At 41.1% G+C, this 22,608-nt stretch overlaps 1 protein-coding gene across 4 annotated transcripts in view; it reads right to left on the bottom strand.

The window, feature by feature from the left end:
- The window catches only part of Fars2 (phenylalanyl-tRNA synthetase 2, mitochondrial), a 499,052-nt gene that overhangs the window by 151,150 nt on the left and 325,294 nt on the right, over positions 1–22,608 (bottom strand). For all 4 annotated transcript variants that reach the window (XM_047558209.1, XM_047558210.1, XM_047558208.1 and 1 more), the window contains one exon: positions 8,482–8,633. In XM_047558209.1, the coding sequence (XP_047414165.1) occupies positions 8,482–8,633 (152 nt within the window). The remainder of the gene's footprint in view (positions 1–8,481; positions 8,634–22,608) is intronic.

Raw genomic sequence — 22,608 nt, 5'->3', positions numbered from 1 at the left:
CCGCTCTGAGCAGAGAGGTGTCCCCTGGGGCCCAGGCAGAGCAGCACTAAAGACACCCAAAGAATCCTTCCACAAATAGTGATGTGCTGAGGGACAAAGTGGAACTAGGTGTTCAGGGACTAAACAAACTGTGTTTTACTTTGTCTGACATTGGTAGCAAACAGGGCTTCTGTGTGATGCTAATGAGATGCACCCCTCACTGAAGACTGTAAAAAGCAGGGTTGGGGAAGGAGGGAAGGAGAGGAAGCAAGGGGAGAGAAACACCCAGGCTAAAAACAGGTCATTGGACTTGCTGTCTCCACCGTCTGACACCACAACAAAGTCCCCTGCCCACGCCACGAGCGGCAGTGACGTGGGAAAGGGAAGCAGACGGGAGGTTCGAAAGCCAACCCAGCCTGCTCTGGTCATCTCCTTCTGCTGCATGCTGTCAATCTCAAGAGGACACAACTTCTGATGAGCTCCCCGCATCTGGGGCTCTCCCCAAATTAGCTGTCACTGGCTTTTCAATGCTCAGCCATCTTTAAGATCAGATAACTGCCCTTATTTGGCTCTGTCAAAAGAAACAAGACCAGGATTGATTTGCAAACCAGAGGTGTCACCCCACCTGCCATTCTCCATAGCATCTCCCCAACCCAGGACCCAAACAACAGCTGTACTGGCTGTGTAGCTCTGATGATCAGCATCTATGCCATTTTACAAAGTATTTCCATTTTTTCTTTTTAAAAATTTAGTCCTTAAGTTTCAGGAAGAACATGCATCATTTTAGAATGATGGTTTTATTTGAAGTCTCATTCCGCTTTTCTCTTCATTACCAGGACTTCCCAGTCATATGCAGCTGGCTGCCAAAGCTGAGGCTCCTAGCTGTACTGAGGTTATTCTTTATTTAAAAGAATAAGTTAGACTGATTGTGGAAGTTACTTTTTACTCTAATAGAGACCATATTTTTTAGAATTCTGTGCAATCTTCAAAGCATTTCACATGTGCAATTTTATCTAATTTTCATAGCTATAACTTAAGGCAAATATTATTTCCAGTGGCAGATAAGGAAACTAAAACTCAGAGAATCACAAAATCACACCTACAAAGGTCAGGACACAATCCATGGCTCCCAACTATATATTCTAAGCTCTTTCCATTAAACTACACTGCCTCTACTTACTATGTCCTAAACTATTTCCAGTCATTTAATAAAAGCTCCTCTCAGGAATGAAGGATTAGGCCCCACCAACCACTGGGTGGTGAGTCTCCTTCCACTATTTATAAGCATGGAAGGAAGATGGAAGTGAACTACTGTCCTCGTCCATTCTGCCGCCATAACAAAAAGCCTTAGACTAGGTCATTTATAAATAACAGAAATTAATTTCTCACTGTTCTGGAGGCTGGGAGGTCTAAGAGGAGTGCCAGGAGACTCAGCGTCTGCTGAGGCTGCTCTCTGCTTCACAGATGGCTTCTCTTATGCATCATCACATGATGGAAAGGATGAAAGGGAAGAGGGAAGAACACTGTGTCCTCGCACAGTGGACAGGATGGAGGGTCAGGCAGCTCTCTGAAGCCTCTGTCGCAAGGGCAGTAACTTCATTCCTGAGGGCAGAGCCTTCAGGACTTAGTCACTGCCCCACGGCCCTCCCCCTCAATACCATCGCAGTTCCCATCAAGAGAAGCTGCCTAGAAGAGTTAATGCACGTAAAGACAGAAGACATGACTGAGTCGACAAGAAGCAGCAGTCACAGAGCTCTATGCATGGAGCAGACCGGCGGCAGATGAGGGGACGAAGAAAGCAGTGCTTGCATTTGGTTTTTTTATTGTTTTTCTCCTCATCTGAGGTGCTGGGGATTCGAACCGCAGTCCTTGCGCATGCTAGGTGAGCACTCTCCAAAACGAGCTATTTCTTCGGCTCCTTGCATTTGTTTTTTGAAAAAATGTCCAGTCAGCCCACGAGGTAGAAATTGCTCTAGCAAGTGCAGCTGGGCTGTTATGTTAGTGACAAGATCAGTGATGGATCAGATCCTTGACTCAACAGTGGTCCACCCTCGGACTGCCCAGAACCCAGAAGTAGCCTGGTGTAAAGGACTCTACCCAAACGGATGGTAGTTACTTCCATCAGTGTGGCTAGTTCCTTCTAGAATTTTTTATACTGGGATCAAATCCTGTGGCATTTTATGACTGAGCCACATCCACAGTCCTTTTTATTTATTTATTTAAAAAATTTTGAGACAAGGTCTTGCTAAGATGCTTACAGCCCCACTAAATTGCTAAGGCTGACCTCAAACTTCTGATGCTCCTGCCTCAGCCTCTGAAGCTACTGGAATTAAAGGTGTGCACCACCACATCTGGCTCTTTCTAGAATTTGTCCTGGGATAACTTTGAGGATTGGTCATGCAAGAAGAGGCAGAGAGGTTAACATATATGGATGAGGGGAGCAGAGGATAAAGGATGGCCAGGAGAAAGAAGGAAGGGGTCAGAGCCAGTGGCACCTAGATGCAGAGGGTCCAGGCCCTTAGACCTGCCTCAGTTTCCAAGAGCTCAGCAGTCCTAATTCAGGTGTATCCCTAAATAATTCCCCATTGTCTTAAGAAAGCTGGGTGAGCCATGCCCAAGAAGGTGTTTCTCCTGGTAAAGAGTCTCTTCAGAATTCAGTGACAAATGATGTCCAGTGTTTGAGTATATATACTCTTAAACCAAAAGTTTTAAAATTGCAAGTGATAGATCACAAAAAGGAAGGTAACTGGTGGGAAGATCAAGTAGGGAGGAAGAGAGTTGACACTCACTTTCAGTGGCATACAGGGTGCTCAGCTCCAGGATCCCAGCCCTGACTGACAGTACCCAGATTCAGGAAACCCTATGTATGGCCATGTCCAGAGTCACACAGCAGCCCCAGGAAGGAGACACGAGTCTATGAGCAGACCTGGCTTGGGGACATTCAGCTGGACATTGTTGCAGCTGCAGATGCATGGGACATTTATCACCACTACCTCCTTCTTGAAGTCAAATCAAATACTTAATTTAAAAAACAATCCACTTTACAATCTGTCTCCATGATTAATAAATAACTGGCTGGTATCTCCAAAGGAAGTGTTAGCAGCTGGAGATAATGGTTAGGCCTCCCTGTGTTCCTCTTTACTCTTTCTCATGCCCCAGGCTAAGGAACATTTGAGGAATTGTGTAACAGGAGAAACTAAACACTCTACACCATAATTCCTTAAGTCGCATGAACTTAGAAACTAAAGATGATCAATGCATTCATAAAAGTGCTGAAGGCATACAGGTGTATCTGTTGATTCTTGTGATTTACCTTCTCAAGTTTTCTCATTAGTCAGTACATGCATCTCATACAGTAACCCAAGGCCTAAAGCACAGACAGTGACCTGCTTCCCTCCCCAGAGGTGAGCACTGTTGTATCTGTTGTGACATTAAATTTGTGAACTATGAGAACTCTTCTGCACATTAAGTGGCCCATAGATTAAATGGCAGAGATCCTCTGGGAGAAGGCTCTGAATGAGTAACTAGAACAAAATGCCATTTTCTCCTAACCTGAACATCCATCTTCCTTCAGGGCACAAAGTGTTATTTGTAATCAAGATAAAATTTCTCCATTTGTCCAACATTATGAAATGAGGCTCACATTCAGCAGTATATGATTCCATAATACACTGTGAGGTCTCTTCTTATTCAAAAAAATAATAATGAATTTGTTCTACAACTGTTTGTCTCAGGATCCATTGTGTTTCACTTGATACTAGCATATGTAAGTCCTTTTGGACTATTTGGCAATAGTTCATTTACCTGTTTACAGAATAAAATAAACCTTGGGGTCAAAGGATGCACTGGTGAGTACAAGGTTAGGTGACATTTGCTGGTCATCACCCAGGCAAGGGAATCTTAAACGTTGGAAGAAGGGAGGGTGCTAGATGCCTAAGGAAGAACAATCTCCCAGGGGAAAATTTTAGAATCAGTGAGTAGCGGTGGGTCTTTGAAAAATTCCATGAGTCTCCTTCTGCTAAATCAGGGGTCAGGAGCTCATGGGCCAAATTCCAGCATCCAAGCTTCTTCACTTCTGTTGTTGTATCTGAGGCTGCTTTTGCAATGGCAGAGTGGAGTAGTTATGAGAAAGATCATATGGCCCACAAAGTAAAAACTGTTAACAATCTGGTCCTTAACAGAAAAAATTTGTCAATCCCTGCCCTAGATACTTCTTGAGAATCATGAGTTGTCATCACTAAATAATGAATCCTTTTCCTTAGGCATATTTCTCAGGGCTATAACAGCTAAGTTTAGATTTGGATGGCAGTAACAAAGACCTGAAAAATAGTTAGCTATTTCTGTTTTGCCTAAAATTCTAGGGGTGACTGATACTTCCCAGAGTCAGAGATTAGGATTATTTCTATGTTGTTGCTTCTCTCCATTGCCAAGGTCAAGTGATGACCCAAAATGGCTGCCAGAGGGCCAGACATTACATTCACATATAGGTAGCAAGAAGGAAAAAGGAAAAAGAATAGCCTTAAATCAACTTTTAAGGTAACTTCTAGAAATATAACTGAACACTTAAAGTTATTAATCGTTGTCTAAACTTGACCCCTTTGCTGTAGTAGAAATTCAAAAGTATAGATTTTCAGTTGGTAGAAAGTTGTTCAGCTAACAAATCAGGGTTGTATAATTTTTAAAATGAGGTTGTTGGTGATGGATATTGAGAGATAATCAGCAATTTCCCCCACAGCAAACTTACTTCACCAAACCCCTCATTAAGATAGGCTCAAGGTCGGGCACAGTGGCACATGCCTGTAATTCCAACGGCTCGGGAGGCTGAGGCAGGAGAAACTTGAGTTCAAAGCCAGCCTCAGCAAAAGTAAAGCACTAAGCAACTTAGTGAGACCCTGTTTCTAAATAAAATACAAAATAGGGCTGGGAATGTGGCTCAGTGGTTGACTGTCCCTGGTTTCAAACGTTGGCACTACCCCAAAAAAATAAAAAATAAAAAAAGATAGGCTCATGCCCTGGGCAGGACAATCATTTGTCATTTCTTCAAAATGATAGACTTTAAAATATTTGTATAATAATTACTTTAGACATGGTGAGATCAGTGCCAGTGAGCAGTAAATTTGGTTGACTGTCCTCAAATCTCTATTCAAAAGTCCTGTCTCCTGAAGGCACTGGAAATGTGCCTTCCATCAGTCACTGTGGAGTCATGTGTGTAGACCATGCTGGGAACAGGGTATCTCTAAGACCTGTCTGCTGTGTCAGGGCCAGCAGGTCCCTGATGCTACTCATCCCTGCCATAATCTCCCTTATTACTACGGATTCCATTTCCCTCTACACTACAGATCACCCACGAGTCAGAGAGACTCGACGTTCACCCAGCCCAGAGCCACATCTACTTTGACATCCATCACAACAGGAACTTCTCTCTGCTTCTGAGGTTTTTAATATAGCTCTGCAACTTGGTAGGTTCTGATAATTTTCAACCAAAAGGGCTACTCTTTTTGCTTTGAACACAGGTGTCAGGAGAGGCAGGGGTGGAACTAAGGACATATCAGGAGGAAAGAGTCTGCAAAGTCAGAAGTTAAGAATAAATCCTGAATCCTTGACTCCAGAGAGTTTTCTGCATACTAACAAGAGCAGATAAAAATTAAAAGTCACATGCCTTTGGCATGGTGGTTAGTACTTAGCAATTAGTCTTGTTTTGACACTTTTCTTATTCTACAAAAGTAAAAACCAGACTTTCAGTATCAACATGGAAACTCTTGGAAATTTTTCTCTTACGTAACAGTGCAGGCTGAATTGGCAATACACAGTGTCCGAGACCCAGGCTACCCCATACATTTTATTTTCTATGAAGTTGGGAGACAGGTATCATCTACAAAGTTCCAAAATGTTTAACAGCTGTTCAAAGCAGCTGAAGTCCAACAGAAGCTAATGGGAGAAAGTGATGAGGACAAAACCATGGAGTGACACACACCAGCAAAAATACATTTTTTTTTTCCTTCAGAACTGAGAGTTACCATCTGAAGTTTAAAGAAATCTCTATCACCAAGTCTTGATACTGGGATAAGCAAGGGTAAATCTGTTTTTAACAACTTTAGATCTGAGGTGGGAAGCAGACCTATACAAAGAACCCAAGAGATGAACCATGTTTCAAGAGTTGGTTTCTTAGAAGTTGAGAGAAAGAAAGTTGTAAGACTACAAAAATAAGTTAGCCTGGATCATAACCCCAGCCCCTCCTGGCCACTTTCACCCCAGCCTCACCTCCCAGCGTCGTACAAGGAGCTGGTATAGGAAAGTCAATACCTTCAAATATGAGCAACAAGAAGGAATTACATGTGTATCATTTAAACATCAATTTAAAAAGGGTTAAGGGAAACATGAGGAAACTCATGTAGAAAAGCTTATCAATGGGAAAGTAATAGAAAAATGCTGCCATTGAAGCATATGAGATTTCTGGCTAAATATTTTGCAATGAATTTTTAAGACTAAGGAAAGCAATTTCTGTAAGAAAGAAGATCACAAAACAGAAATAACTCAGAGAAAAGATGGCAAGAAACTAGCAGGAGCTGGAATGTGAGCTTGCAGAACTCAGAAAGGGCGGGGGGCGGGGGTAGAAACCGAAGTTAGAAATGAGTGTGCACAAGGGAGGACAGACAGCAGGAGACACAGTAAGGGACAGTAGATCACAGTGAGGAAGTGGAGTGGAAACAGAGATTCAAAATGCCAGAGAAAAGACAGGAGGAACAGAGTCAGACAAGGGAGATGCCCGAAGAATGAAATGGATCAGAACAAATCCTTAAAGATATAATTCAAGAAAACTTTCCTAAATCTGACTTGTGAGAGTCAACAGATCAGGGAGAACAGGTCAACACTAAGGAGCACTTTGATAGAATTCTTCAACACTTAAGATAAAGGAAGAATCCTTTAGGATGAAAAACAAAGAGATCAAGCCTGGCCCTAGATTTTCTTAATCAAGTTAAACGCAAGAAGATAACCGAGCAACACTTATAAGGTCCTTGGGGGAAAAAAAAAAGCAAGCCAAGGATTTTATGTCCAACCAAACTGTCATTAAAATATAATAGCCAGGGGCTGGGGTTGTGGATATGGTGCAGTATTTGCCTAGCATGTGTGAGGCACTAGGTTTGATCCTCAGTACCACAAAAAAATAAACAAGTAAAATAAAGGTATTATGTCCATCTACAACTAAAACTATTTAAAAAACAAACAAAAAATAAATATAAATAGCCAGCTCTGAACATGTATAAAGTGCAGGGATACTGTTTCCACAAGACCTTGAGCAAACTCATACATAATGAACTGTGGTCATCCAAATAAGAAGGAAAACTGAGGTAAAGGAAGTAGCAGTCGGCAATGAACATCTTTATCTAGGGAAAGATGTTAAAATAAAAAGAGAGGAGCAAAGAGCTGGGAGTTTGCATGACAGGATAGAAAGTAGACACCATATGCCCTGTCAAGGTAGATACAACACAACTGTCAAAGCAGGACAAGAGGGTTGAATATCGACGAAGAGCTAGACACGATGTGGTGGCTTACCCTTCTCTCACAGCTGGGAATCAAAGGTGATTATTTAGAGAGGACAAGTCAGAAAGGTAATTAGAACATGTCACTGATCTATCCTGCTCCTGTTCTGGAGTTTCCAATGGCAATTTGGGTAAAATCCCAGCCCCAGACCTTACTTGTGCTGGCCCTGCTGACCTGTAGACCCGTCTCCACCTACATCCATCTCTTTCATGCACTTCTGCCTAGTTCCTGGAGCTGCATGTCCTTTGTTGTCACCCACATTCTGTACATGCCATTATCCCCCCAGGATGCCCATCTGTTTTCTGGAATGTCCCTTCCCCATTTCTTCACTTCCCCTCAAACTTCTACTGTCAGCTTCAGTGTCCCAAAAAGGCCCAGCCTGACTCCCTAACTGAAATTAGTTCTTTGATTATATCCAGTGCATTTTTTTCCCTAGTAATACTCCAAACTGGTGGGATTATTTATTTAATATCTGCTTTTCCCACAAGACTGTGAAGTTCAAGAAGGCAGAGCGAACTCTGCTTGGAACACATTTAAGTTCTGGGGTCCAACAATGGTCTTTGTATGTGGGAAGTGATTAATAAAAAAATATTCACTGAGAGAAAAACAAACAGCCTCTACCCCACCAACTGCTCTTTCTCTGCCTCATCTCCTCTATCTGAACTGCGATATGGTAAGAAATTACTTCCAAAAACAAGACCAAAAAACTGCAAGACCTTTAAAGCATTCTGTTTTATATATTTCCTTCACTAAATCAGGAAAGAATAAAAATGCATTTTCAAAAGATTTCCAGAGAGGATGATATAAAAAAGTTTTCTCATAAGTTGTATGATCACCATGAATGCAGAAGACATTCTGTCTCAGGCACATTGAGGTTTGGTGAAATTCTATTGTATGTTTCCACATGCCATTTGTCACACAGAGACAGGAAAGTATAAAACCAGAAAGCTTTCCACTTACTTTGGATGTTCAAACTGGTCTATAAGATCAACCTTTTCCACCAGGTCTCCTCCGATTGTTCGGACTAAGTCATAGAAATCGTTCTCTGCATAATTCTCAGAGGGCAACCAGAATGAGATGTCATTTATCACAGCAGGGTATTTGCTAAGAGGCTAACAAAACAAGAGAAGAAAAGATAGATGGACTTGTTAGTTGGATGAAAATAAATTTTTCACAGAAAGTTTCACTTGGTTAATTAGGAAATGCTGGTAAAACATTTATTTTAGCATTTAAATTTTCAGGAACAAAATGAACTGATAAGATAAATCAAAATTCAAAATTAGCAAATTCTATTACAAATGCTATGGATTCTTACCACATCTATGTGTAACATTATCATATATTTATATTGTCATTAATGTTCAATTTAGTATAAAGCAATTTGAATATATCATATTTCAGATTTTCCCATTTGAATTCTGGAGGAGAAAAGTTCAAATTTAATTAACTTCCAATTCATTAACTTCTGATGATACTTTCAGGAAGCCATCTTAATAGAGAAATAAGCAAAGCCTTGTCAAAATGGATATTTCAATTAGTAATATCATTATTTGTTGGTATATCTAATTATTAAAATAAGGGACTGGGTTGAAAAGTAGTCATCTCAGGGATTATTTTTCAAATTTTGCCTCTATGGATATAATAAACACAAACACAGTCATTTTCCCCATTTTATTCCATTCTTCCATGGTTTCTTATTAGCTCAGTAATTCATCACTATATTGGATTGACATTTGAAATTATATACACTTAGATTTACTGCATTTGTAGGCATGCCTAGGCCCATCATGACTACATATATACATTGAAGTTACACACTATATTTTAGCATAGACTAAAATATAAAATGTTCCATTATATAACTATGAAATCCTAAGGGAATAAGCTATACATTTTCTAGGACGACAAGTTTACAAATTGATCTATGCCAAATCTAATACCACTATAAACTCTTTGGTGAATCACTGATCAGAAAAAGTATAAACTTTTAAATGGCAAAATCTCTAAAGAACTACATACATATAAATGATTATTCAACTTGAAATATCAATAAAGTTGTCAAACCAATGAATCAGTTTAGAACACACATTTCAAAGAGCACAATACAGCTACCATTTTGGTGTCTTTGACAGAATACCTCAGCTCCTGAAAAGTTTCCTATGTTTTCCCTCCTAGAATAAAGTGAGGATGCTGTGAAAAGTCACCTATGGGTGGTGAACAAGGGATGAAAGTTTGGTGGCTACACAAGTTGTTTTTCCTTTTGAAAACACCTTTGTGGCCCTTAAGGAACATGTAAATTTAGGAAGATCAGAAGGAGCTCACATAAAATCTCCTCTCCAGTTAATCTCAGCTGAAGTAGCACACTTTCTGGGTTATCACAGGGAAGTGGGAAAAGTCCCCCAACCGGGCACCTGGGTTGGCAGTCCAGAGGTAACAGTTAATAAGGCAGGCAGCCAGAAAATATGAGCCCCCCCCCAAGATATTAAAAAAAGACATTCATTATGTCTTACATAACCAAAACCATGGGATTAGAAAGAAAAGCCCACATCTGATCCTATTAGGAAATATTTCGAGCTAAGAAATACAACAAGTCTAAATTCATGGCTTAACTAAAGAAAGCATACAGTCTACCAATTGGTAGGTACCAGACATGGGATACCTACTAGTGGCCCTTGTTTTTATAAGTAGGAGAAATTCGGATTTAGTTTGAAAATAAGAGAATACGGGTTGATCCCTGGGTACTAAGACGTAGGTTTTCAGGTGCTTAACCACTGGGGTGGAGGTGGGGATGCAGCTCAGAGGCAGAGCACTTGCCCATCGTGCATGAGGCCCTGGGTATCATTCCCAGCACTGCAGGGGTTAAAGGGAAATTTAAACCACTGGTCATGTTAAAACCACCCAATGGCTTCCCACTGTTACTAGAACTGATTCCTAAAAGTTTGATACTGATTGCAGAAAGTTTCTACCTCTTTTCAAGGTTCTGTAGGCTTAGGCCAGTCTGGTTGACTAGGTTTCTGGAACACATTAAGTGACTTAAGTGACTTCCTGCCCTCTGTCTCCTGCCCTCCCTACCCCACTTCTGGCCTTCAGCCACCAGCTTCACACTGTGTCCTCCCAGAGCCCATGAGCCCCTGGCCACGGTCCCCGTCCTCCTCTTGCACAGTACTCTGTCATCATGGTTGTCTGCCTACTTACTTACTTGATTTCTTTCCTGGACATGACAGTCTTGAGGGTGGGGTGGGCACCTAACTCTTTTTCCTCCTCTAGATCTCTGCTCTCTTGCACAGTCCCTGTTCCCTTGGGGGACTTCAACAGGAGCACAGCACAGCGCTGCCCTGTGTGGGTGATGGCCAGTCATTCCACTCACTCAGCTGTTCTATCTTCCCTAACCACACCGATGGCACAGATCTAGCTTCTTTCTGATATTTATTTGCCTGATCATCTTGACCTATCAGTTTCTAATAAAAGATAATAAAATTTCCCTCTTTTGTCAATTTTATAAATTTTCCCAGTAATTTTACCAGCTTTGTTTCATCTATTTTGAAGCTATATTGTTAGGAATATAAAAGTTTATAGTGTCTGTTGGTGGATTTTTGCCTTCTAGCAGTATTTACATACTTGCTAATCTCTATTATGGCCTTTTGCCTAAAGTTAGAACTTTTTATACTACCTTTATTTTAGTTAGCATTTGCTTGGTAAATACTTTTTCCAGTTTTTAAAAAAGATGTTTGTATTTATACATAATATTGGTGCTCCTTTGACATCATTACACATGCATGGAATATAATTTGCTCTGTTCAATCCCCAGGACTTCCCCTTCCCTCCCCTCCTCCCTCCCTCTGTTCCCTTTCCTCTACTGAGGTGGTACATTCATATATGTACACAGGATGGTTTGGTCAGTTTCATTCCATGGTTCCTCCCTTCCCCTGTCCCTCTTCGCTCCCCCTAAATCCCCATTCTCTACTCCACTGATCTATTTGTATGGGACTGCCACACACTTTTCCCCTTTTTTGTTCTAGTTCCTACATATGATAGAAAACATTTGACCCCTGACTTTCTAAATCTAGCTTATTTCACTTAGCACCATGTTCTTACATTCTATCCATTTACCAGCAAATGCCATAATTTCATTCTTCATGCCTGAGTAGAATTCCATTGTGTATATATACCACAGTTTTTAATCCGTTAGTCTGTTGTTGAGCGTAAAGATGTTTTTTGTAAACAAGTTCAATTTCATTTAGAATCCGATGACTTTGTTTGATAATGTGGAATGAACCCAGGAATGCTCTACGCCTATGCTACATCCCCAGATCCTTTTTGAGATAAAGTATCCTTAAGTTGCCCGTGCTGGCCTTGAACTTATGATCCTCCTGCCTCAGCCTTCCGAGCAACTGGTATTTCAGGCATGCATCACCACACCAAGCTGTTTTTTAATTTTTAAAATATTATTTGCTGGCATTTCATAGTATAAAATATACTACATTTACTTAATGGCATTTTAATTTTCCTCCAGTGGTGCTGGGGATCAAAACTAGGGCCTTAGAGCTACCAATACTTGCAGGCCCTTGAACCACAGTTTAAACAGATTCCCTTTTCTGGAAAAAAACAAAAACAAAAAAAAAAAACACACACACACACAACAAAAAAATCAATTATATATTTGAAAAACCTTTGCTAAATAAGCCCAATATTTTTAATGCCCTATTTGTTTCTTGCATTCTACCTCTTTTCTGACAGACAATTCTCCATGGACTTTCCATAAAACTTGTGACAGCTTGTACAGCAAATAGCTTTGGAAGGCACAGGTAGTCTGTCCCTGGGGAAGGGGCAGAGAGCAGAACTGTTTCCTTACCAGAATGACAATGTTTTCCTCAGGAACAAAGATTGGGCAGATTTACTAACAACCCATCTAGATGAATAGGAGGAAAATAAGCAAATGAATGTGGACAAACAAAAGAGTGGGAGGCTCCTAGGCATGAGGGCTCTTAGCTGTGCCACCAGCCCTGGGCAGCAACCTGCTGCAGCTAGTGTCCCTCCAGGAGGTCAGGGGTGGGGAGCTGACACCAACAGGCAACCCTTTGCCTCTGTGCTGTGAGTAACTCAGTCTTCTGTCTCTGGGGCAGGGGTCTTGTCACTCTGCCCACACCCATGAAGATGTAGCAGGCTATAATGGGGTGAAATCTTAAGTTTTTTCCAGTCCCAACACCCTTTCCTCCTGTGTTAGCTTGTTGTTACTGGAAAAAATTCCTGAGATAATCATTTTATAAAGAGGAATGGTTTATTTTTAGCTCCCTGTTTCAGAGGTTTTGGTCTATGGTCACTTGGCCCACTGCCTTTGGGTTTTGTGGCAAGGCAGAACATCATGGCAGGAGCACAGAGGGGAGGAGGCTTTTCACCTCATGGTAGCCAGGAAGCAAGAAACAGGAAGGGGCTGGGTTCCCAAGATCCTCTTCAAGGGCACTCCTCCCCCAAATGACCTAACTTGTTCCCACTAGGTCCCTCTTCCTAAAGGTCCCAACACCTCCCAGTTGTGTCACAGGCTGGTGACCAAGTCTTCAACATGTGGGCCTTGGGAGACATTCCTGATCCAAGCTATAGCACTTCCTTTCCACTTTTGCTCTCTGATGAATATTCTTCAATGGATTTTTTTTTTTCAATGAAAACCTGTGGGAGGCAGACTTTCTAAGTATTTCCATGTCTAAAAGCCCTCACACTTAAGTAGTTTGGCAGTGCACAAAATTGTGGGTTTATCGTTGTTTCACCTCAGCACTTTGAGAACATTTTCCTGGTACCTATTAGTAATGATGACAAGTCTGCTGTCAGTCAGTGCTATTTCTCTGTAGGTAATCTGTCTTTTCTTCCTGGCAGTTTGGAAGCCTTGTATCTTTACCCCTGAGGCTGTGTGCAGTTTGACTCTGATGAGGCTGGGTATGCATTTATCTTTATTTATTCTGCTCAGTACACAGAGTGTGCTTTCAATCAGAGAGTTCAGGTCTTATTCCAATTCTGAAAAATTCCAGTCACTACTTCTCTGCCATTTCTTACATTCTTTTTTGTATGTATAATAATACACATTGTGGAACTTTTGAATCTGTCTTCCATTTCTGTTAATTGACATATTTTAAAAGTTTTTGTTTTTGTTCTTGCTATATTCTGGGTGAGTCTTTGATAATAGCTTCTTATCTATTAATTCTCCCTCAATTAATACTAATAAAATTTGTTTAACTTTTTTCTTTTTTATTTCAATGAATCTATTACTCATTTCCTAGATTTCAATAGTTTTCTTTCTGTATCTACTTACCCCTCACTTCTGCCCATTTTGGCCCCTGACTCAGAATTTCCTGTTGGTTTGTTTCAGTTATTCTTCCATTTATCTCTTTGAGGACATCAGGCAGTTTTTAAGATCATTTTTTATTCTATTTTAATCTGCAATATATTCTGATTCTGAGTGCTGATCTGGAAGCTGACACTCAAAGATCAGTGCTCTCTGGGACATTTGGAATTTGTGTGTGCAGGCTCTTGAATGGAGATAACTGAGAATATTCTCTTACTCTTCCTTGCCTACAGGTTGTTGTGGTTCTTCCATTTGAACCCTTAGCCATAAATGGGAGTGAGTGCTGATCTGGGTTCCTGCCCAGTGGTTGCTGAGGATGAGGCCAGGGTGGCTCATCTACTCCTGTTAAGGAGGCTTTGTCTCTGTCTAGCTGTTTTCCTAGGATGGAAGTTTGTAATCTACACAGGTCGTAGGAGGCCGTGGTTCTGGCGCTTGCCTGGTACCTGATGCTGGGCTCAGGTGTCTTCCCCTCCCGTTGCCATCCTGAGCCCACAGTATTTGCAGTCCAGTTTCTGCTCTGTTTGTTTCTCGCTCACAGCGATGTGTCTTCTTTACGAGAGGAAGGGAGAGCATGATTATAACTTTTATTTTCTCTTTTTAGATTTTTATCTATTATTCTTTTGTATTTGGAGAAGGCAAAGTGCAGCCTACAAAGTGACATCACTTGACTCTATTTCTTCACACAATGGCTCTTAACTGTGAGGGAGGATATGATGATAAATTCAAATCCTTGTTCCAGAAAAGCATATATTTTCACAAATACAGAATCTTGCATAGAATTTCTAGGATTCACAAACCTAGTAAAAGCAGTTTTAACAAATCAGAATAAATATTCTGTGCCATATTCAAAACTGTGTCATGCAGTTCGAATACAAATAGTTGTAAAGACTGTACTAAGAGTTAAAAACAGCAAACGGATATCTTACTAACAAATCACACATGTACATAAACTTTGTATACATCCACACTGTAAATCATGTGCCCTATGATGAGAGAGGCAATTGTCACTTGTCTTGTGGTAGCTACTTGCAATGCCATCATATTTACTTAAATACAAGTTTTAAAAGTCTGCCTTTTATAGACTTAGAAACCCTCTCCTGAGCTTGGCCATGCTCCTCTCAGACCTGCTGGTGGGTTAGCTTTGGCCTCTGTCATGTGTCACACTCCAACTCCTTCCTCTGCACAGTTCCCAGGTTGCCCTTCCCCCTCACAGATATGGGTACTGAGAACCCCTGATAGAAGCTTCCAGCAGTTAATCTCCACTCTGAGTCTGCTTTCTGGGGGAAACTGACCTGAGACCTCAAGACAAATGCCAATGTCACCAAGATAATGACAGAAGAATTTGGTGTGCCCAGAGGGGTGGCAAGCCACAAAGAGCATGAGCTAGAGCAAGGCAGGCCTCTGTCCCACCAGGGGTATGTAGAGCTCTCTATGGATCTTTCAGCAGCTTTGCCAAGGTATCCTGGCAACCTTATACAGACGCTCACAGGCCATGGGGTGAAGTCTTGAATGATAGCTCATCTGCGTTGGCAGGATGCTTGTGATCGCCTCATGTTCTGGGCAGGAAGCAGGACAGTCTGGCCAACTTCTACTTGCCTCCCTGTTTCCCGACTATGAGGCACTCTCCCATCTTCTCTTGGGTCAGAGGAAGTACGAGGCTTCCTGCCTCTCTCCTCTCTGAACAGAGCTGTGGAATATAAAACCTCTTGGCAATGGGGTATTTCACAACTTAGGTTGTCATCACTTGTTCTGCTAGAGACCAAATTGTGTACCCACAAAAAAGATATGTTGAAACCCTGAATCTAACTCCTCAGAAAGTGATCTTATTTATAATCAAGTTAAAATGAAGTCATTGGGATGAGCCCTCATCTAATATGAGAAGGGAAAATTTGGACCCAGATCTGCACAGAGGGAAGATGCCAGGGAGAATGTGAATATGAAGTTGGAGATTGGGGTGACGAGTCTACAAAGGAAGAAATGCCAAGATGACCAACAGACCATGAGGAGCTAAAAGAGGGGTGCGGGACAGATCTGTAGGAGTTACCAACCCTACTAAGACTTGAATTCAGATTTCTGACCTCCAGAGCTGGGAGACTAGATCACAGTGTCTGTGTGCTGGGTATAGCAGTCCTGAGAAACAAACACACCCTCCTTGGTTTCAGTGCTCTCCCTTTCCTGTGTGTGGGAGTACGTGCCTTGGGCTACTCTTCCCTCTGTGTCCAAGTAAGTAATAAACTGTCTGAATCTAAAAGAGATCAGCCAAGTCAGTCAGGTCTGGACCTTGCCTAGTGCTGTGGGCCTGGCATGTGACTGAGGCTAACTCAGCTCAACCTTTTCATCTGTAAAACGGAGATGGCACCCATCTGAGCACACAGTGGGGCAGATGACAGGAAGTGACATTCATAAGCATATGCAGGCAGTAGTTTTCTGGCCAAAACAGATAACATTTCTGGCCCAGTTCAACAGACACATAAGTTTGGTGGGGAATCCATGATCTAAGGTGAATTATAAGCTTGCAAAGGGACTTCAGAGAAGAGGTTTAAAAACTGAGGTTCTGGTTTAGTGACACTATTCTATCCTAACTGGTCCCTGCTCCAGGTTTACTCCCCTCACCCCCATATCTGAAATACACATGTTGCCATGGACCTTCTGGGTTAAAATCTTCAAAGGCTCTCTTTTGATCATTCACGATAAAATAAAAATTCACCAGCCCCCATGAGTCTGTCATAAACTCAGAGATCATCTTATAAGGTCAGTTGGTAACAAAGCCCAGCACGACATACTGTTATTCCAACAAAGTTTGCTTCTACATTGAAACATTCCCCTTGATTCAAACTCCATTCTCTTTTTTAAATGTTACTGACATAGGATAACAGATTATCATTCTCCAGGATGCAAATTTTTCTGTACTAGTCAATCATTAAGTCAATCTCTGGTTTTCTTCCCTTTAGGCTAAGTTATTATGTTTGCTACCAGTTTTTGGCACAGAAATTATTTTGACAGGCAGTCAAACAGGGGAGGGTCTCTGTTTCTTCTACAAGTTCTCTACAGAGATCTGCAATTTTCAAGCTGACTTAGAGTTGGCTTTTAACCTTGGCCAAGTTTTGTCACATGATGATTTTTCGATTTCTATGGGCAATGATCTCTTCTTGGATTGAAACACAGGTTCTCTTGTGTTTACTGTGATTATATTACTAACAATAGTTACCATTTGAGGGGAGTTGTGTGCCAGAGACTTTATGTACATCATCTCATTAATGCATAGCACAATCTTGTGAGACAACCACTACTGCCATTCCCATTGTGTCCCTGAGAAAATTGAAGCTTAGGGATCTTAACTAATCTGCCTAAGGTCAAAAAGTTGACAAAGAGCAAAGCAAGAGGAAGTGCAGTTCTACTAAGACGAGGTTGGGTGTTAACTTGTTCTGCAAGGCCTCTCATTAAAACTAAGGGTTTTATCTTAGTTCAGAGTGCTTTAACACAAATACCATAGACTGGGTGGTCTAAACAACATTTATTTTCCCCAGTTCTGGAGGTCAAAGTTCAGGTCCAAGGTCCATAAGGGGCTAGAAGGTCCACTTCCTGGTTTAGAGACAACTGTTTTCTTGATACTCAGCAAGGGAAGGGGTTGGGGAAAGAGAGAGAGAGCACACACAATTCTCACACATAGCCAAGTACACAGGTGCAAGGTGCTGTGTCTCTTCTTAGCAGGGCTCTACTCCATTCCTGAGACCTCCACCTCCCATGGCCTACTTATCTCCCAGACCTCACCTCCTAAGACCATGATATTGGGATATTGGGGTTTGAGATTTCAACATATGAATGTGGAAGGCACATACATATTTGGTCCATGACAAGCTCACAGGAAATAGCTTGTTTTCTACTGCCCTTTCCTGAAGTAGTTTATTCAGCCTAATTAACAATTACGGAAATAAGATCCAAACTAACATTTATCCCTATGGTGCCTTCCATGACATTTCCTTTTCAAACGATTCATTTAGCTTTTAGACTAATTATCTTGATATACAAGCACTTCCAGTCTGTTTATAGTACATGTGATTGTGTTCTTTATCTAAATTAACTTAAAAATCACTTGTACCTATAAAAACAGTGTGCACTATCAATTATTTGGCTTTATATCCAAATGTTTGACAGCTCTTACTTAAATTCCATCCATTCATTTGATAATAAAAAACTACTTCTCAAATTAGGCTGACAGGCTTGGTATATTACAAATTCAGATTATTTTAACTCATGATTATACATTGTCTTGGTCTTTAGATTTTGTCACTTTGTTCCAATTACTGAACTTTGCTGACTGCCAGGTGCACACTGTGTTGGACAGAAGTGGGCACAGTTCCTCCCAGGCAACCTTCCTTCTGTTCTTCACTAACTCTAAACATTCTTCTCAATGTTAATAGGAAGTTGCTCACATTTGCTCTTAACTTTTGATAGGATTTTGGTTCTTTTTTGAATATTTGCAGAACAAGGTGTTTCCATATTGGAGCCGTGTAGAACTATCATCTTGGAACTTTATGTTCTATTAATTGTTAATGTTAATATCATGGTCCTTAACTGTCTAATGAACACCTTTAAGTCCTCTCAAATTTACTTTAAACCTCTAGAATGCTTTAAATGGCACCATACATTTGAAAAGTGCTATCTTGTGCTACTCTTGTTAGACAGGAAATGAGTGGAGAGCCTGATGGATGGCCACGTATTGTCCAAGGGACATCAGGGACCCAGAGTAAGTTTGCCTGTTTCCTAACTGAATGTAATGCTCCTAAAATAAAAGACAAAGAAACGAAGGTGCCTCAGACATCTTTGTTAAGATTAAGTATCAGCTGGGCCTCTAATTAAAGAAGAAATAGCAGACAAATGGGGCCCTGGAGCCCAGAGTTCTGTTTCACTACCTTAGAGCATCTGGTCAAGTACTTATATAGGCTAAAAATGCCAGAAATAATAATATGCTTTGGGGTGACAAAAAATGTTCTAAAATTGATTATGGAGGTGGTTATACATCTCCATGAGTATGCAAAAAAAAAAAAAAAAAAAAAGGAATTGCAGATGTTAAGTGGATGAACTGTACAGTAGAACTCACTTTTTTTCCCAATTAATCATGCTTACTATGAGAGAGAGATGTCCCTTCCATGTGCCTCATTTAAAGTGAATGGAGGCCCCAGGTTTGAAGGGGGGGGGGGGCAAAAAAGGGGGAATCTAGATTTAGGTCTGCAAACATCTGCTAAAGTTTGAATGTAGTTCATCCTCACCAAAACTCACACCCAGGTTTAATTCTCTAATGCAACAGTACTGAGAAGTGGAGTCTAGGGAGAGGTAATTGGGTCACAAGGCACAACTTCAGAAGGGATCAAGGCATGTCTCACTGAAACTGGATTAGTTATCCAGGTACTGGATTAGTTGTCAAGAGACCAAATTATCATAACAAGGCTACCAGGGCTGGGGATGTAGCTCAGCACTGGTCTAGTATGTCCTAGTATTCCTGAGGCCTGGGACTGACACCCAGTAACACAAAAAGAAAGAAAGGGGGAAGGGAAGAAGGGAGGGAGAGAGATGGACAGAAAGGAGCGGGGAGAGAAAGAGCAGAAGAGAGGAAAGGAAGCCACCTGTGTGTTTGGTTTCTTCTGCATGTGCCTAGTTGCTGCTGTCATGCACACTCCTGCCACATAATATCTTCCACCATGGGGTGACATAGCGAAAGGTTTCTTGTCAGACACCGACATCATTCTGCTAGGACTTTCCAGCTACCAGAATCATGAACCAAATAAGCCTATCTTCCTTATAAAGTACCCAATCTCAGGTATTTTGTTATAGCAACATGAAATAGGCCAAGAAAACACCCAACTATAAGTTTAACCTCAAAATGATATATACTTAGAGCATGAACTCTAAAAGCAGGCTTGCAACTTCTTTCTCATTTTACATCATCTCAGTTTCTTAAAGTCCCCCATTCTGATAAGGAATGTTTATTCTATGTGGCAAGACTGAGGGGCAGCCAGGAAAAGTAACTTTCACTTGCCTGAATTCATAGAAAGAGTCTTCTGACTATCCCAGATAGAGAAAAGTGAACAAAAACAGAACCTGTAGATTTTAAGGCAATTTCCAAAGGCTTGTTCAAGATAGAATAATGAAAAAATTTCTTTTCAAAGAATGGATTCCCTTGGATCTGACCTGTTCCTTCCTTCCTTCCCCACTTCCTTTCCTCCCTCCCCCAGATCCCTGTCTAGTCTAGGACCTTTAGGACCAGATCCCTTGACACATATATCTTTTAGTATTTCTTCCTAAGAATTAACAATATTTCAGTTGTTTCTTGGCATGAGTTCCTCTGCCCAGGGGACAGATGTCCACCCTGTGCCTGTGTGGGAGCTCTGTTCTCTATCCACGTGGTGTCAGAAATACCCAGGAAAAGTAGGTTGGGCTGAATTAATAACTTTTTAAAACATTCATTGATTTGATATTTCTAGAAAATAGTCTAACATCAGTTCTCAATCACAGGGTAGAAATGGAGAGCGAACAAAAAAGTTGTATTTTAAATATTTTAATATTAAATATGATATAATATTTAATATAATAATATAAGAATATAATAAAATATTTAATATTTTAAAACAAAAGTTTAGCTGCTCTGAGCAAGCAAAGGGGAGTCAGAGGAAGGGGAAGGAAAACATGCAGAGCAAAGGCCTGGTGAAAACTCTGTAGGAGAGTAGTGGCTTCACAGGTACCCACTGCACTATTCTGCTATTACATTTGAACACTGTATATGTTCTAAATACCAAATATTATATAAAAGAGAAAGCTAAAGGAAAAAGCATATCAATGCTTAGTTATCACCTAGAGAAATAACATAATGGAAGGAAATATTAGCTTCAGTCAATGCAACTGTGTTTTAATTTATTTTTTTCTTGATTTAAAATAAAATTCCAGTGGCTAATATTAGGGTCTACTTCAAAAAACAAGACAGTGAACTTGACTTTGCTGCTTTAGGAAAAATGTGAAGCATCATTTTCCTTTGCACCAAATGCAAACAAGTTCAACTAATTCTACAACTAAGTTCATGGAGGCTGAGGTGATGCCTTAGTTCAGGAAGTTGAACCTGGGGCTCTGATGGAGGAACATCCCTGAGCTCACGTGATGGCCTGCAGAAGAACGTGCACGTCGTCAGCATCTGAGAACACTATCACTAGCAGCCACCAGGCAACTACCATGTGCCTCGCCTGGGCTGCCTGCACTGGCACTCAGAAGCCACCATGCTTCCCAAGGGCCCACAGACCAGAGCAAAGGAGACCATAAGAAATGGTCAGTGCAAAATGTAATACGTGCAAAAGGGGCATATGCCCCAGGGCAGAGGCACACTCAGCCGTGTGCAAGTGTGCTCAAAGCCTGTGTTTGGCCATCACATTCATCTCTACTTTCTAGAGGCAACCACACCTTCCAGGAAGTACAGGCTCAGTAAGGTTAAGTTTATTCAAATAACAAAATATGGGTGCATATTCAGGAGTTTCTGGCCATCTGTCAGATCAAAAGCCAACAGGGAAAGGAAGAAAGTCACTATGTATTTTCCAGAGGAGCTTCATCCGGAGAAGCAGCAGCTCCAGGGCCAGGTGTGCTGCTTCTGCCCAGTCACACATACCAGCTCTACGCAACCAGGTTTCCTCATCTGCAAAAGCAGGTGCTTAGTACCTCACAAACTGTTTTCCAATCAAAACTGTCCCACAGGGTATCATAAGGGATATTGTGAAAGATCTGAATCATTGTGAAGTTCTGACTTTAATCATATTATCAAGGGAAAACCTGATAAAGATTATTAGTGGGGTCTCTCCTTCCTAAAGTTTAAATTTTGGTAACCTGAGTCCCATAGTCCTGTCCCTTGGAGACCAGAAGGGAACCCAGCAGGGACATTAAGTGAATGCATCCATGTACTGTCTTCCAGGGTGCCCCCAATATCAGTTCTACTCAAATAACAATTCTTTCCTTTCCAAATATGACCCTGAGCTTCTTGTCAGTTTAAGAATTTGAACTATTTGGAGTCAGAAAAATGCATTTTTTAGAGTTCTATCAAATAAATCCCACAAAATACCACTGAGGCTCTGAGCAATCACCAATTAAGAAATAACATTCTAATTCCATTAATAATGAATATACTTTCTGCAAAATAAATAATAATGTTTCTATATAAAGGATCAATCATGTAGCCAAATTTCCAGATTTTTTCTTTTTTCTAAAATCCGCCATATATCTTGGTTACCTGTGTGTGATAAAACTTTCTCTCCCCATTCGCACATGCAGCAGGCAGATGGTGCAATCCAGATTTTGCGGATGGGGAAAGGGAAGTGAGGAAGCTGCAGTGCTTGGGTGTGGGGAAGAGCAGAGAGGGATCTGAGCGCAGGAGCATGGGATCCCCAGCTCTCCCCTAAATCCATAAATCACAGAAGCAGCCCTTCGTGAAGGCCTCCCTGCATGTGCTGAAACCCCAGCAGATGTGTGTCACCTCTCAAGTCTCCTAGGATCTCTCTATTCCTATCGACTCAGGAAACTCCTCTACAAAACAGGAATAAAATCCTCACCTCATCAAATGATCATAAAGGTTAAATGGGTCAACATAAAGATGCTCCTCTACCTGCAAGGTGTCGTGTCCTGACGAACCCACTGGAAGCTCAAAATACGTAAGTGGAAAACGCATAAGACTAACTGACAGACGACTCTAGCTTACTAGCACAGCACACTAGAAAGCATCG

The sequence above is a fragment of the Sciurus carolinensis genome, chromosome 7, assembly GCF_902686445.1.
Source record: "Sciurus carolinensis chromosome 7, mSciCar1.2, whole genome shotgun sequence".
In the NCBI taxonomy this organism is placed as follows: domain Eukaryota; kingdom Metazoa; phylum Chordata; class Mammalia; order Rodentia; family Sciuridae; genus Sciurus; species Sciurus carolinensis.
The sequence above is the reverse complement of the archived record's forward strand: the minus strand, read 5'-3'. Positions and strand labels throughout refer to the sequence as shown.